The sequence below is a fragment of the Hypanus sabinus genome, chromosome 3 (genome assembly GCF_030144855.1).
Source record: "Hypanus sabinus isolate sHypSab1 chromosome 3, sHypSab1.hap1, whole genome shotgun sequence".
Classification (NCBI taxonomy): domain Eukaryota; kingdom Metazoa; phylum Chordata; class Chondrichthyes; order Myliobatiformes; family Dasyatidae; genus Hypanus; species Hypanus sabinus.
This window is the reverse complement of record NC_082708.1, coordinates 82336425-82353044: the sequence shown is the minus strand read 5'-3', so window position 1 is coordinate 82353044 and position 16620 is coordinate 82336425. Positions and strand designations below refer to the sequence as shown.

At 44.1% G+C, this 16620-nt stretch overlaps 1 protein-coding gene across 1 annotated transcript; it reads right to left on the bottom strand.

The window, feature by feature from the left end:
- Positions 1 to 9130: 9130 nt before the first annotated feature.
- On the bottom strand, positions 9131 to 16272 carry LOC132391482 (protocadherin-8-like). Its single transcript, XM_059964740.1, has 4 exons — positions 13256 to 16272; positions 13029 to 13111; positions 12793 to 12929; positions 9131 to 10140 (listed from the first exon to the last, which is right to left on the bottom strand). The coding sequence occupies exons 1-4, from the start codon at positions 15599 to 15601 to the stop codon at positions 9821 to 9823; spliced, it is 2886 nt and encodes a 961-aa protein (XP_059820723.1). The 5' UTR covers positions 15602 to 16272; the 3' UTR covers positions 9131 to 9820.
- Between the last annotated feature and the right edge of the window lie 348 nt (positions 16273 to 16620).

Genomic DNA, 16620 nt, shown 5'->3' with positions numbered 1-16620 from the left:
CACACCCAGATGCCTAAAGTCAAGGAAGAGCTTCATGAACAGTGTTGTTCCATCACAATCAACCCCATCTGAAAGCCGCATCGCCTTGTGGAAAGACTGGCTCGCCAGTCTCAAACAACCCCCAACGATGGAAATTCCAGGATGAAAGCCATCCCCCATGAGCTAATTGTAACCTGGAAGTGCCTTAACAGACTCAGGACTGGTGTAGGTCTTTCAAAGGTGTCACTAAGCACATTGGGATATGCAACCAGCCCGACAACTTGTGATTGTGGAACTGAGCCACACACCATGCAACATCTCCTGCAATGCCCATCACTAGAGGAACCCTGTACTGTTGCAGATCTTGCCAAATTCAACAACAAGGCGCAAAAATGTGTCCAGTTCTGGTGGGGCCATGTATAGACTGTCCGTGGACACAATAAGAAGAGAAGCAGTCCCTTGGGAGTGAGGATGATTTGCATCCTTGCCGGTTCTGTTATCTGAGTCAACCGATGAGGTTGATATGGAACCATAGACTTTTCCATTGTTGGGGCAGGAGGTGCCTGAATTGAAGGGTCAATGGGTGGAGGGTGAGGTGATATACTTCTGCCATTTATGCTAGGATACTTTGAGTTTACAATGCATGGAATGCAGGTTCTCAATGCTATTCAAATGTGACTTATCCACTTTGAAGTTTCATTAAGCAGGGAGTCCCTGGCTTTGAGAACCATAGAACCTTAGAACATTACAGCACAGTACAGGCCCTTCAGCCCTCCATGTTGTGCCGACCCATATAATCCTTAAAAAAAAGTACTAAACCCACACTATCCCATAACCCTCTATTTTTCTTTCATCCATGTGCCTGTCCAAGAGGCTCTTAAATACCCCTGATGTTTTAGCCTCCACCACCATCCCTGGCAAGTCATTCCAGGCACTCACAACCCACTGTGTAAAAACCTTACCCCTGATGTCTCCCCTAAACTTCCCTCCTTTAATTTTGTACTTATGCCCTCTGGTGTTTGCTATTGGTGCCTTGGAAAACAGGTACTGACTATCCACCCTATCTATGCCTCTCATAATCTTGTAGACCTCCATCAAATCCCCTCTCATTCTTCTACGCTCCAAAGAGAAAAGTCCTAGCTCTGCTAACCTTGCTTCATATGACTTGTTCTCCAAACCAGGCAACATCCTGGTAAATCTCCTCTGCATCCTCTCCATAGCTTCCAAATCCTTCTTATAATGAGGTGACCAGAATTGAACACAATATTCTAAGTGCGGTCTCACCAGGGATTTGTAGAGTTGCAACATGACCTCTCTACTCTTGAACTCAATCCCCATGTTAATGAAGCCTAGCATCCATAGGCCTTCTTAACTACCCTATCAACCTGTGCAGCGACCTTGAGGGATGTATGGATTTGAACCCCAAGGTCCCTTTGTTCATCCACACTCTTAAGTAACTGACCATTAATCCTGTATTCAGTCTTCTGGTTTGTCCTTCCAAAATGCATTACCTCACACTTACCTGGATTGAGCTCCATCTGCCATTTTTCTGCCCAACTCTGCAGCCTGTCTATATCCTCTTGTAACCTTCAATAACCTGCAGTTCCACTCACAACTCCTCCAATCTTCGTATCATCCGCAAACTTACTCACCCATCCTTCCGCTTCTACATCCAGGTCATTTATAAAAATCACAAATGGCAGGGGTCCCAGGACAGATCCCTGCGGCACTCCACTAGTCACCGACCTCCAGGCAGATTACTTTCCTTCCACAACTACACTCTGCTTTCTTCCTTTTAGCCAACTTTTTTATCCAAACAGCCAAGGTTCCACTTATCCCATGCCTCATGACATTGTCAAATATATAACCATATAACAATTACAGCACGGAAACAAGCCATCTTGGCCCTTCTAGTCCATGCCGAATGCTTACTCTCACCTAGTCCCACTGACCCGGACTCAGCCCATAACCCTCCATTCTTTTCCTGTCCCTATACCTATCCAATTTTACTTTAAATGACAATACCGAACCAGCCTCTATCACTTCTACTGGAAGCTCGTTCCACACAGCTACTGAGTAAAGAAATTCCCCCTTGTATTACCCTTAAACTTTTGCCCCTAACTCTCAAATCATGTCCTCTTGTTTGAATCTCCCCTACTCTCAATGGAAAATGCCTATCTATGTCAACTCTATCTATCCCCCTGATAATTTTAAATAGCTCTATCAAGTCCCCCCACAACCTTCTACGCTCCAAAGAATAAAGACCTAACTTGTTCAATCTTTCCCTGTAACTTAGGTGCTGAAACCCAGGTAACATTCTAGTAAATTGTCTCAGTACTCTCTCTATTTTGTTGACATCTTTCCTATAATTCAGTGACGAGAACTGTACACAATACTCCAAATTCAGCCTTATCAATTCCTTGTACAATTTTAACATTACATCCCAACACCTATACTCAATGCTCTGATTTATAAAGAACAACATACCAAAAGCTTTCTTCACCACCCTATCCAAATGAAATTCCACCTTCAGGGAACTATGCACCATTATTCCTAGATCACTCTGTTCTACTGCATTCTTCAATGCCCTATCATTTACAATGTATGTCCTATTTGGATTATTCCTACCAAAATGTAGCACCTCATACTTCTCAGCATTAAACTCCATCTGCCATCGCTCAGCCCACTCTTCTAACTGGCCTAAGCCTCTCTGGAAATTTTGAAAACCTACTTCATTATCCACAACACCACCTACCTTAGTATCATCTGCATACTTACTAATCCAATTTATCACCCCATCATCTAGATCATTAATGTATATGACAAACAACATTGGACCCAGTCCAGATCCCTGAGGCACACCACTAGTCACCGGCCTCCAACCTGACAAACAGTTATCCACCACTACTCTCTGGCATCTCCCATCCAGCCACTGTTGAATCCATTTTACTACTTCAATATTAATACCTAACGATTGAACCTTCCTAACTAACCTTCCATGCAAAATCTTGTCAAAGGCCTTATTGAAGTCCATATAGACAATGTCCACTGCGTTAGCAATGCCTTGCTAAAGTCTATGTAGACCACATCCACTGCCCTACCCTCATCAATTTCTTTTGTTACCTCTTCAAAAAACTCAATCAGGCTCGTGATGCATGATCTTCTCTTCACAAAGCCATGTTGACTATCCATGAGTAGACTGTACTTCTCCAAATGCTTATAGATCCTATCCTTAAGAATCCTTTCCAGTAGTTTGCAGACCACTGACATAAGACTCGCTGGTCTATAGTTCCCAAGTTTCTCCCTATTATCTTTTTAAAACAAGGGAACTACATTTTATCATTCTCCAGTCCTCCTGCACTTCCCCTGTAACCAAAGAGGATTCAAAGATCATAGCTAATGCTCCCTCAATCTCTTCTCTCAATTCCAACAACAACCTGGAGTGTATCGTATCTGGCCCTGAGGATTTATCAATCCTGATGTTTTTAAGAAGATCCAGCATTTCTTCTTCCATAATCTCCACATTGTCCAGCACACAGGCCTGCTCTATTCCGACCTCACCCTGATCAAGATCCTTTTCACTTGTGAATACTGAAGCAAAGTATTCATTTAGGACCTCCCCAACCTCCTCCGCCTCCAGGCACATGTTGCCCTCTTTATCCTTTAGCGGTCCGACCTTTGTTCTCGTCATCCTCCTGTTCTTCACATACGCATAGAACGCCTTGGGGTTCTCCTTAATCCTACATGCCAAGGCCTTCTCATGCCCCCTTCGAGCTCTCCTAAGTCCTTTCTTTAGCTTCTTCCTGGCTATCCTATATTTCTCATGAGCCCCTCCTACTTCCTGCTTCTTATATCTAACATATGCTTCCTTTTTCCTCTTGATGAGTTGCCTCACGTGTTTTGTCAGCCATGGTTCCCTTTTCCTACCATTTTTTCCTTGCCTCAGTGGGACAAACCTATCCTGAACCCAGCTCAAGTTGTCCCAAAACTTCTCCCACATTACTTCTGTGCTTTCCCCTTTGAACATCTGTTTCCAATTTACTCTTGCTAGTTCCTGCCTCATCCCTTCAAAGTTAGCCCTTCCCCAGTTAAGTACTTTACCATTTCATCTGATTTTTTCCCTTTCCATAGCTATTGAATCTTTTAATCTAGCTGCCTGGTAATCACTTTCTGAGACAGCTCAGAGCAAGTCCCTGCTTGAAGTTTAGTGTCAGGAATGTGAATACCATGACCTGTTCAAGAGACTTATTTGAACGTAATAAGGGCCGCAATACAATTAACCTGGGAAGGGATGCTTAACCTGTCCTTCCAATTAATTTAAAGGTTTCACAAAGATTGCTTTAGTACTATTTTTCTATTGTCTTGTTGGAAGTCTGTAAGAGGAAAGGGGTCAATACTATTGAGTTGACCATGAGCTTTGTGCCAGAATAGAGTCCTGATCTTCAGAAGAAAGCTTTAGTTCAGAAATTTTAATAACATGAGGATTGTCCATAGAGATTGTTCTGTTGTGGGAAGTTCAGATACATCTTTGGAAGTGTGTCGGGAATATTTTATACAAAACATGATATTATATGAACAATTAATTGTCAAGTGTTTTATGAGGTTTGTTCTAAATAAATGTACAAGTCGTGACAAAGATCACTGAATGGTTCTGCTTTTGCATATTTAGTACATGAAAGGAGTATGGACAGAGAAGCTGCAGACCCTAAAACTATGCTTCTTTTGTCTATCTATTTAGAAAATCAGAAAAATGATTTTAATCCTTTAAGTCAGTAATGAAAAGCCAAACGAAGCTCTCTGACATTGAGCAATGTGCAGTAACCAAAGGAACACTAGAAGATGTAAAAGAGCTACAGTGGAGGAGTGAGAAGGGCAGAAGTATTCATATTATTCTTGTTGTTGCATTTAATATCTACAGCACATCCAGATTTCACTCTTCATTTCATGCTATCGGTAGCTATGCTATGTTTGTTGAAATTTAAACATAATGCAACCTGGCAGTACAAAACCCTATGATGTCAGAAATGACAGCTATTTTAGGATTATACCATTTTGTGAGGCCCCAATGGGCCATGTAGATGAGGGTAACATTTCAACGATGAAGAGAGGAATTCTCCAAATGCCCTGACCAAAAAAAAGTTTTCAAAACAGTTTATACATTGCTGTTTTGTGAAAACTAAGCATACCTTTACATTGTATAGTAATTACTATAAAATATCACTGGATTTATGCTTGGAGCTTTGTCAGTTTTCAAGATAAATGATACAAGTGCTTTTTTTCTAAGCACTAAAGAAAATCCATGATTTTGACCTATGTGACTTTTTTTCTGAATTTATATCAGTTGATGCAACTTCAACAAAACCTTGGAGTCACAATAGATCAAAATCATGGATCTCAGCAGCAAAGGTATTGATCTTTAATCAGAAGCAGCTACAAATAGAGTCTGAAAAGCTATGAAATGCAGTTACATGGATTAAAATTGCCTATGGATCTCAATAGCCTTAACTGATGGAGACAAACATCTAAATATCTTCTTCACAGTCTTGTTCAGCTGTGTCACCACTTCCAGGGAATGATGTGCTGTACCCCTAGGTCTATTGGTTCTTTAACACTGCAGGGATTGGCTGTCCTCTGTGTATGTCTTCCTTGGTTTAACTTACCAAAGTGTATCACTTTGCCCGCTGGGTAGCCTCCAACCTGATGGCATGAACATTGACTTCTCTAACTTCCAGTAATGCCCCTCCTCCCCTTCTTACCCCATCCCTGACATATTTAGTTGTTTGCCTGTTCTCCATCTCCCTCTGGTGCTCCCCCCTCCTTTCTTTCTCCTGAGGCCTCCCTTCCCATGATCCTTTCCCTTCTCCAGCTCTGTATCACTTTCGCCAATCACCTTTCCAGCTCTTAACTTCATCCCACCCTCTCCGGTCTTCTCCTATCATTTTGCATTTACCCCTCCCCCCACTACTTTCAAATCTCTTACTATCTTTCCTTTCGGTTAGTCCTGATGAAGGGTCTCAGCCCGAAACGTCGACAGCGCTTCTCCCTATAGATGCTGCCTGGCCTGCTGTGTTCTACCAGCATTTTGTGTGCGTTGTTGTTTGAATTTCCAGCATCTGCAGATTTCCTCGTGTTCACTTTGCTCTTGTCAGGGTTAATTCCTTCTGCCATTTCTTTGCACAGTTCCCCAGTAATATCCAAATCTTATTGTCACCTTTTATCAGTTTCTTTACTGTCTCTTATACTAACACTTTTAGTGTCACCCATAAACTTGCTAATCATGACAACTATGTTCCCAACCGAATGATTAATATATGACAAATGACAGGGAACCAGCACTGATCACTGTGGTACTGAATTGGTCATAAGCCTTTGGAAAGAGAAATAACCATCTACTACTCTGTCTCCTGTCTCTAGGCCAATTTTGTATCCAATTAGTTAGCTCATTCTAGATCCCATTTAACATAACCTTCTGGACCAGCCTGCCATGCAGGGCTTGTCAAAGGCCATCTTAGTCAGTTCTCTTGGTCACCTCTTCAAAAACAAATATGTGAGACACCATTTTCCATGTACAAGGTTATGCTGACTATCCCTTACTTTTTCAAATGGAGTTAGTGCCTGTCTCTCAGAATACCCTCTGGTAACTTTTCTATCAATAATTTAGGGTCACTGTTCTGTAGCTCCCAGGCTTGTCTTTGCAGCCCTAAATAAAGGAAAACCATAATTTTCTGGTGTCTCACAAGGATAAAAAATGGCTAATGAAAATAAAAAAAAACTTTTGTCAGGGACCCGGTATCTTTTTTTTGCCCTTGGCTTTCCACTTTTTCCTAGGCCTTGGGGTTTTATCCACCTTCACGCACCTCAAGACTGCCAAAACCTCATCCAGGTTACATCGTATAACAAGTTTGCAAATTGTGGCAATTGTAATTGCATTGCATTTGAAGGCCCGCAGCAACAGGATTCCCAATTTTGGGCTGTTTTAGTGACTGAAGTTACAACACAACAGCCAAGGGGAAGCATTGTGAAGAGGGACCTCAACTCCATAAAATCTTCTCTCCTACTATTACTTTCATCTATGGGTACATCTGAAACAGATGGAAATGTGGTGAAGCAAGTATAACACCTCAGCTTTTAAGATGTGCTGATATTTTTTGAGAAATACTAAACAAATTCTATCAAGTTCAAACAAAAACAGAAAACCTTCTCAGGTACCTTGTCCAACATTTCTCCTCAAAACAGATACTTGGTCAATTATTTCTTTGTAGGACCCTGCTGAGCACAAAATTATCCATCATATTTTTTACAGCCATGGCTTCACTTCAAAGGTGTTTCACGAACTGCACACATTTTGGATGTTATGGATGTGTGAAATATGTTACATTAAAGCATTTCCCTTCTGTCTTTCATTGCCAATCACCTAATACAATAACAATTTGACTTGCATTTAATTTAAAGACCAGAAAGCCAGATCTATCACCATACGGGCTTGAAAATCTAACCTGCTGTTTCTGAATCTTGTGATGCATTTGATCTTGGCTCAATGTGAGACTAAACTTAGGAGTCAGCATGGGAAGATGAAACACTGAAAAATGAGGGTCATGCATAATAATAATAATAATAAGTACCTCATTGATTCTGGATGGGAAATTATTTCATTATAGCAGGAAATTTAGAACGTGCTTAGCAGTGTGCAGACTTAATAATAAAGTACAGAATAGTAATATACACAATGATGATTTATCAATCTGCAATAATATACAAAATAATAAAACAGACTATTGTATTACTATGTGTATTCACCTGCTGCAGAGATAAACTGTTGTATATGTTTATTGCACCTGATAGGAAAGATTTTCTGTAATGATCTTTGTGACAGCAGAGCTGAATGAGTCTGTTCAAAATGGTGCTTCACTGCTTATTCTGTAGATCACAGAGAGGATGTGCCTGATTGTCCATTGATAGATAACAGTTTGATTAGTGACCTCCTCTTCACCACTAACTCAAGAGTCTGAGTTTTAGTCAAGGACAGTCCAGCCTTTTTGATGAGTTTACTTAGTCTTTATGCATCACCTGCACCGATGCTGCTCCTCAGCATAAAGCCGCAAAGAAGACCACACTCACTACAACAGACTGGTAAAGATCTCCAGCATCCTGCTGCATGCATTGAAGGATCTCAACTTCCTTAGAAAATAGAGTCTGCTCATCCCCTCTTTTTGTAAACAGCTTTGGTGCTGGTTTTCCAGTCAAATCTGTTGTTAAGGTGGACACCAAGTATTTGTACTCCACCACAACTTCTTCTCCCCGAACATATACAGGACTCATCACGTTAAATATCTCAACATAGTGGATTTATTACTAAATAAATTTAAGTGATCTGAATTGTAACATTTTAAAATGTTTTTTTCAAATCACATGCAGCTTGAAATTTTTGTTCTGTAATGTATTTTTGGTAAGGATTTCTGTCACTGTTGTCCAGCTCAAGCTGAAATGGCATTCATTTTAGATCTTGCAAAATAGCAAAATGATTGTTTTGCTTGTACTGTGGAGAATTACAGCTGGGCTGTGGAGTAGTGAATGACAAGAATAACCTCACCTGCACAGAATGCAGAGGCGAGTTAAATTCAGAATGAGAGCTAACACACCCAAGTCTAGTAGGACCCAAAGTTGTGAATGGTTTTGTAAGCCTTTCTTAAGGATCATGACAGCTGCTCATAAGACCCGGTACTCTGAGCCTGACTACTCAACCAGACCATTCATTGGGTTCCTGTTAGATATAATCAAGCATTAAAGAAACTAATTCAACTTCAGATTACCTGGGCATATATTGGACATTTGAAGACTTCAATCCTCCCACGATAAGAAACTGGCAATCGAGTTTTCAGCTATTGACCCGGTTTGTTCTTCATCTAAATCTTTAAGTTTCCAATTCTGTCAAAATACTGTCCTAAAAGTTGCTTTTTACAACAAAGCCTCATACATCTATCCATTATACTTGATTTATGGATGAGTTATAGTATACATTCATAACATTTCTATTGTTCTTTGAAGTTAACTTCAGGAAAGTTCATGACATTTAAGGTCCAGACAGCTACTTGCTGCAGAAATTGATGTACTATCACTATATATAGTTTCATAATACATTCACTGCAGTGTATACAAAGAGCTCCCAAATTTTATTAACATTTGTATGAATTATTTAAATCTGTACATTCTGCACTAATAACACAAAAAAGTCAAAACATCATTCATTCACTTATATTTCTTTGTTGGATCCATTCCAGCATTTATTATTCACTCCTAATTGCGCCCATCCTGAGGAGGTACATAAAAGTCAAACACAATCTTAAAAATTGTATGGGTTATATTAGGCAAGAATTACATATTTCCTTCTCTAAATGTCTTTACTGAACCAGCTGGATTTCACTGACAAACAATCCAGTAGCTTCAGTTACCTTTTCTGAGACTAACATTTAATTCCAAGTTTATTTAATAGACTGAATGTAAGTTCCTAGTTGTTTTGGGCGATTCAAATCCATGCCTCTGGATTAATGGTTCAGAACTCAGGCTACTAGTCCAGTAATTTAGCAACTAACACTCTATACAACAAGGTGGAATTAACAACTATGATCCACACAATAGGCAACTTTAAAAAAATATATATAAAGTAGCATTAACTTACATTTACATTCATTTTTATGTTTTGTATTATTCATTTATACAACAACATGGAATCAATTAGTTTGTACAATTATAAAAATAATGTTTATATTATGTATACTATCAATATATTGCACAAATTCAGTAATTTAAAAAAACCTGTGGAATATGCTCAGTGCTATATCGATCAATGAGATATTAATCTTGAGCTGTGATTGTTTAATCCCACAGAATGAAATTGTGGTACAATAACAGATGTTACAGTTTCTGATTCATTGCAGGTGACCTTCTGATACACACTTTGCAGGCCTGCCGTTTTTGGTAGAAGTGCTTGGTAGTAAGTGTCTTTTCGGAGGTGTTCACGTGGGAGTGAAGTGCTTTTCCCAAAAGTGTTGAGGTGTTCAGCTGTGCCTGTGGATGAATAAGACTTTGGCCCTTGGGAAGATGGATTCCAGCAGCGATCCGAGTGGCCAAGGAGCTTGCATTCACTGGTGCAGGACCGTAAACCTGTTAAGAAGGAAATCAATAGTTTTAATCTTTAATTGGACTGTTAATTATTCTATGCAAGTTACTGAAGGTCACAGAGGTTACAATGCCAATTGCCTCAGGTTTGAACAATTGTAATTAAATTTGTTGTTTGAATATGAATACTTTATTATTATTGTCCTTCAGTAAAGGACCATGTGTATTCAGTAATACTCCCCAAATCAAAAGAATAAAGGCACTCAAATATTAGTTTGAGGAATCGGATACTCCTGGACATAACAGGCTGCATTTCAGTTATTGAGTGAACAAATAAAGCTCCAAGGGTAGTCATAGCCGAAGGGTAGTAGTGGGGACGAGCTCCCACTGCTAAACAAATGCTCTTCATGGCCTGCATCTCAAACAGCCTCCAACTCCTGGCTTTAATGTGTGGTATAGTTCTGATACCTGGCGGAGCTGTTCTCACTGACAGGAGAAGGGGCAAAGGTGGACCACTGGCACCTGAAAACAGGCAGATGGGGCTCGTTAATCACAGCTGGTAGCTCATCTAGGAGAGGGAAAACTCTGATTTCAAACCTCCTCTGCCTTGCAGCTATCCCTGCTAACGGGAAAGGCTTTGGGAGTAAACCCCAAGGAAAAATCTGGAGTCAGAGTCCCAAAGGTGGCTGGACTTCTGTACCCAGCACTGCCATGGCAACTCCTGCGATGCTGCTGGCACCAAACTGGATCGACTTTTGTCATTCCTTTGGACCTGTCATCATGTGCAACAGACGTATCTCCATATCAACTCTGTCCTGGCTTGCGGCCTGGAGAAGCCACTCCTAATGACTACCAGAGGCGCAGTACCCATGGTCAAACACGACTGATGGAGGCCATGCAAATAAAGCTGTTCTATTCTGCTTCATTCTACAAACTCACTAACTTATTTTCAAACTTCCCTGAAAAGATGACCAAGTTGTAGTGTAATTCTGATATCTTTATTGTTGTGTCCTGATCTACAAGTAGCAGTACATCTTGAAACCCAGTTCCCAGTCCAACTTCACTAAAATCACAACTTTCCTATCAGTTCAATAGGATACAATAACTACTGTCATTGGACGATCCAGGAGATTTGCTTTTCATTTACTTTTTGATGAAGAATTCAATGCTTTTAACATTTGCATGTTAAAAATAAAATACTTATCAAAAGAAATGCATTGACTTTCAACTATGGACATGCATCAATATTGTATTGTGTTAATAAACAGCATCCTGAGCAGCAGTGAAAGGTATGTTTCAACAGAATAAAATGCATCATTTGTAAAACATGAAAACTTTCTGCTTACAAGGAGTCACAAGTACAAGACCTGTTACATTGAAACATGTACTAAAATCATCAGTTTCCCATTGACTGAGGCCAACAGGGGCAGTTGGCACTGGAGTTTCAGTAAAACTCTGAAGGTCAAATTCTCAATTTGCGTTTCTTCACTTTCCTCTTAAATCTTTTAAAAATTCCTTCCTGCAAGTCAAGGCTAATACACTGGCTATCTTGGAATGAGTACAAAAGATTTGCTGTAATGTTTCTAATGATTAGACACTATTTTAAAGACAAATAACAAATGGGGCACCCAGAGTCATAGAAAAGTACAGCACAGAAACAGGCCCTTCAGCCCATCTAGTCTGTGCCAAGCTGTTTAAACTGCCTACTCCTAATGATTTGTACTGGGACCATAGCCATCCATGTACCTATCCAAACTTTTCAAACATTGAAATTGAGCTCGCTCATGCTGGCACCTCATTCCAGTCTCAAGACCGTCAGTGAAGAAGGTTCCCCTCATGTTCCCCTTAAACGTTTAACCTTTCACCCTTAAGCCGTAACCTTTAGTTTGTAGTCTCACCTAAGTCCAGTTGAAAAAGCCTGCTTGCATTTTCCTATCTATAACCCCCATAATTTTCCTTATCAATCTCCTCTCAATCTTCTACATTCCAAGGAATTAAGTCTAAACCTGTTCAATCTTTCTTTACAAATGAGGTCTTCCAGATCCAGCAACACCCTTGTAAATTTTCTCTGCACTCTTTGAAAGTTATCAAAATTATGAAGAATTTTGACAGTGGAAGTAGTGCTTCCATAAATAGTAATGGAGTACTGGTGCAAGATGCTTCTAGAAAGAACCTGGCTGAACCAATGTAAGACACTCAATGATAGACAAATAGGCCATCAGAGATAGAAGCAGCAACTTAATGGCAACAGAAGTGGCAGTGAATGAAAACTTAATCCAAAGATAAAGTATAAATTAAACTAGAAGTATTGAATTATGATGGAAAGTCAGCATCCTGAAAAATCAGCTTATTTTCCAGTTTCCTGACTACTGAATAGCTTGAGCATTTTCTGTTTTTATTTTCGAATTTTAGCATCTGCAGCATTTAAATAAAGAAAATGGACGAATTAAAAAGAACATGAAATAGTACAGGCCAGATGCACAAAAAGGCTCTTGCAATCAAATAAGAATTTCGCGTTGGAGGATTAAGATGCAATCTCTAAATACTAGCAATAAAGCTTAAGCAGTTCACTAAGGCTATAATGACGCAGAACAGTAAACAGAGAATTTTAAATTACACGTAGGACCAAGAAGCAATGGTTTCTCATAATAACTTCAAAATTTCATGACGTACAGTGAAAGCTCAAACACGGCTTACCATTTTGCTTCTGACTGGGTGCATTGCTTTTGCTTAGGCCGATACCGCTGATATCAGAGTCACTATCATTGAAGTCACTGTCTCCTTTCCCACTGTCTTTTCCGCTGAATCTGTCCTGAGTTTGATTTGCAAGTTCGCTGAAATATCACAAAAACGTTACTTTTTTTCCCAGCAGTTCGAAAGCATGCACCAGTTGTCAAACTACTAAACAAAATCGACTTACACAAACAACTTACCTTTTACTGAAAGTAAACTGTTTGCCTTGCCAGATTGCGACGGGATGAAGTGTTTGGCCAAACCCAGAGGTGGGAGAGAAGTGCTGGAATTGTTAAAAAGGGAGAAATTAATTGCTACTGTTAACATTAGCCGGCGGATTAAATTAACAACAGTGTGTTGGGAGTAAGTAACTGACGCTGAGATGTGAATACGGGAAAAACAAAGTTGACAGAGACTCGTGTCTCACCTGCGGCTCGGTGGCTGTGTGACTCCCCACGGTCGGGAACACCTTCACTCCGCCTCCGGCGAGCTCTGGTGCCGTGGCACCTTCATATCGGCCGTCTCCGGGGGCGCCGACCCTCACGGCGAACCTGCCCCTCGGTAGCTGGGCTTCCTCCCACGCGACCGGCTTGCTGACTCTCCCGCACGCTGTGGCGATTAGGACAATGGCCATGAGTAGGGCCGCGCAGCCGCCTGCCAGCACCACGATGACCACTAACGATGTGTCCCAGCTCCGGTTCTCCGGCCGCAGCGGCGCGTTGCCCCCGTCAGCCTCGGCCGCCGCCACCGCGAACTGCAGAGTGGCGGTGGCGGACAGGGCGGGCCAGCCGCCGTCACTGACGGCCACGACAAGCCGCAGGGCCCCGGGCCCGAGCCCGAGCGGCCGGCGGCCCAGCTTGATTTCGCCGCTGCCGCTGTCGATGGTGAAGAGCCCGGCCTGGGCGCCGCTCAGCAGCCGGAAGCTCAGCTTCGCGTTCACCCCTTCGTCGGCGTCCCGGGCCCGCACGCGCGTTGCCAGGTAACCGGCGCCGCCGTCGCGCGGGAGCGTGATGACGCACGACGAGCCGTTGCCCGGCGGCGGCGGGTGCGTGATGACCGGCGCGTTGTCGTTGCGATCGGCCACGGTGAGGAGGACGGTGGCCGAGCTGCTGAGCGGCGGGGAACCGCCGTCGGTGGCCTGCAGCAAGAGCTGGGCCTCGGGCAGCGACTCGCGGTCGAAGGAGCGCAGCGCGTAGATGGCGCCGCTGGCCGGGTCTACCGAGGCCAGGGCCGAGCCGGGTCCCAGCAAGCGGTAGGTGACCCGGCCATTGACGGCCAGGTCGGGGTCGCGGGCCACCACGGTGGTCAGGTAGGTGCCGGCCTGGTTGTTCTCCAGCACGGAGACTCGGTGCAGGCGGCGGGAGAAGGCGGGCGCGTTGTCGTTCTCGTCGGTCAGGCGCACGGTGAGGGTGCGCACGGTGCGGCGCGGCTCGGCGCCCAGGTCCTCGGCCAGCAGCGTCAGGTTGTATTGGGCGGCCCGCTCCCGGTCCAGCGGCGCCGCCGTCACCACCATGTGGCTGGAGCCGTAGGCCGGCCGGAGCTCGAAGTGCTCGTGCCCGGAGAGCGAGCAGGAGACGCGGCCGTTGGCCCCCGAGTCCCTGTCCGAGGTGCTGACCAGCGCCACCAGACTGCCCGGCGCCGCCGCCTCGCTGATGTAGGCCAGGCCGCCGCCCGGGGCCAGCGGCGCGATGCCGATCTCGGGCGCGTTGTCGTTGACGTCGAGGACGCGCACGGTGACGGTGCAGCCGGCGGCGGCGCTCGGCGGGACCCCGCGGTCGTGGGCGCGCACCTCCAGCTGGAAGCTCGCCCTGCTCTCTCGGTCCAGCGGCCCGGCCAGGCTCAGCCGGCCCGTCTGCGCGTCGAGGCGGAAGAGGCGGCGGACGGCAGCGGGCAGCTGCGGGCTGAAGCTGTAGACCACCTCGCCGTTGAGGCCCAGGTCGGGGTCGGCGGCCTCCAGCTGGAGCAGCAGCGAGCCGGGCGGCGCGTCTTCCCGCAGCTCCACCGCGAACGAGCTGCGCTCGAAGGCCGGGCCGTTGTCGTTGGAGTCGAGCACCCGGACCCGGAGCAGGGCCGCCCCTGTCCGCGGCGGGTCGCCGCCGTCCTCGGCCTCCAGCTGCAGCACCAACTCGGCCTGGCTCTCGCGGTCCAGCGCCTCGACCAGCACCAGCTCGGCGTGGGCGAGTCCGTCGGCGCCGCGGCGCAGCTCCAGCGCGAAAGGGCGGCTCGGCGACAGCCGGTACTTCTGCAACGAGTTGGCGCCCACGTCGGCGTCGAGAGCCGCCTCCAGCGGGACGCGAGTGCCCGGCGCCGAGCTCTCGCTGATTTCCACCCGCAGCTCCGAGCGCCCGAACTCGGGGGCGTGGTCGTTGATGTCCCGCACTCGCACCTCGACGCGGATCAGCAGGAACTTGTCCCCGGACAGGTTCACCACGTCGAAGAGCAACAGGCACGGCTCGGCTCCCGACTGCTGGCGGCACAGTTGCTCCCGGTCGATGCGGCCCCCGACCGTCAGCTGCCCGTCGCTCTCGCCGACTTCCACCAGAGACCAGTTGGACTTTTGCATCAGGCGGAAGCTGCCCGCCGCTTCCAGCTGCAGGTCTGCCGCCAGGTTTCCGATCACGGTGCCGGGCGGCTCCTCCTCGGAGATGGAGTACTTGGCTGTTAAGCCGTCGGCTCTCGGGGTGGTTAAAAGTACTAGGAGGAGGAGGCGGCGGAAAGGGTGTCGAGGGAATGGAACAGTAAATGTACTTTTGTCTGTTTCACTGGTCATCATTGGTCCAGCTTATTCTGTCCACTTTTGAACTAGAATCCGTTTGAAAGATCGGGCTTTTCCGTAGTGGGTTACCTCGAATGCTCGCTCAAAGCTCAAGTTCTGACTAAACTTGCCTACAAGTCTTGGAATTATTCATATCCCGTTTCTTTCGGGCCATTTTATTGTTACGTTTATGTAAATTGGATACTTGGCAGCCAATCGTATTTTGCGGGATGGAACAAAGTGTCACAGGCTTGCAGTGCTAAACTTCTGAAGATCAGTCTTGAAGACATTAGAAGCTGGAGAAAGAAGTATTGCTATTAATAATTGTGCCCTTGTCACCCCTCATTAACAGAAGTACACACAACGTTTTGGAATAACTGGTACTTTTTAATAATTCATCAATATATGCAACTATGTACACTTAATAGCGCCTAACTAGTTTGTCAAACAATAAATCACATACTGACCCAAAGTCTGTAACAATGATTTCATATATAATAAACCATATGCACTGTATGTACAACTTGTCTGCAATGTGAAAAGCTACAATTCACTTTAAATATGCAGTACTATTTTCATACGTTAGAGTACTTAATTAGTTGCATGTGTTAAAGTTTTAAATCATATACACTAGTAATAATTCTAGCCATATGGCACCATCCTCACTAATATTTCTAAAGCTGTATGCAACCTTTACTACTTAACTAAGACCATTGTTTAATGTCCCATTGTCTGTCACTTCACTTGGAGACAGTTTCTCCAAGATTCTCAATCTTTACTTCTGGTGCTCTGTAGGTTCTCACCATTACATTCTCATTCTCATCTGCATTCTGGATATGGATGAAATACTTTGTTGGCCATTGAGGCTGAAGTAGATTGTTTGCTATCCCTTTATTCTTTCTTTCTGTGGACGAATCCAATTTATACCAACAATTTATATCCACCTTTGCAATATCTCAGTTGTACTCCTTTTTCCAACCCACTTCAACTTTCCACTACTGTTTAAATATTCATCAAAGCTTTCTATTCTTACAGAA

Excerpts from the sequence above, each read along its gene's own strand:
- LOC132391482 (XM_059964740.1), bottom strand. The coding sequence starts at position 15,601 with ATGATGACCAGTGAAACAGACAAAAGTACATTTACTGTTCCATTCCCT. Across the intron at positions 12,930-13,028 it reads CAGTTTACTTTCAGTAAAAG|CGAACTTGCAAATCAAACTC; the intron begins GTAAGTTGTTTG and ends GTGATATTTCAG. Across the intron at positions 10,141-12,792 it reads ACCCAGTCAGAAGCAAAATG|GTTTACGGTCCTGCACCAGT; the intron begins GTAAGCCGTGTT and ends CCTTCTTAACAG.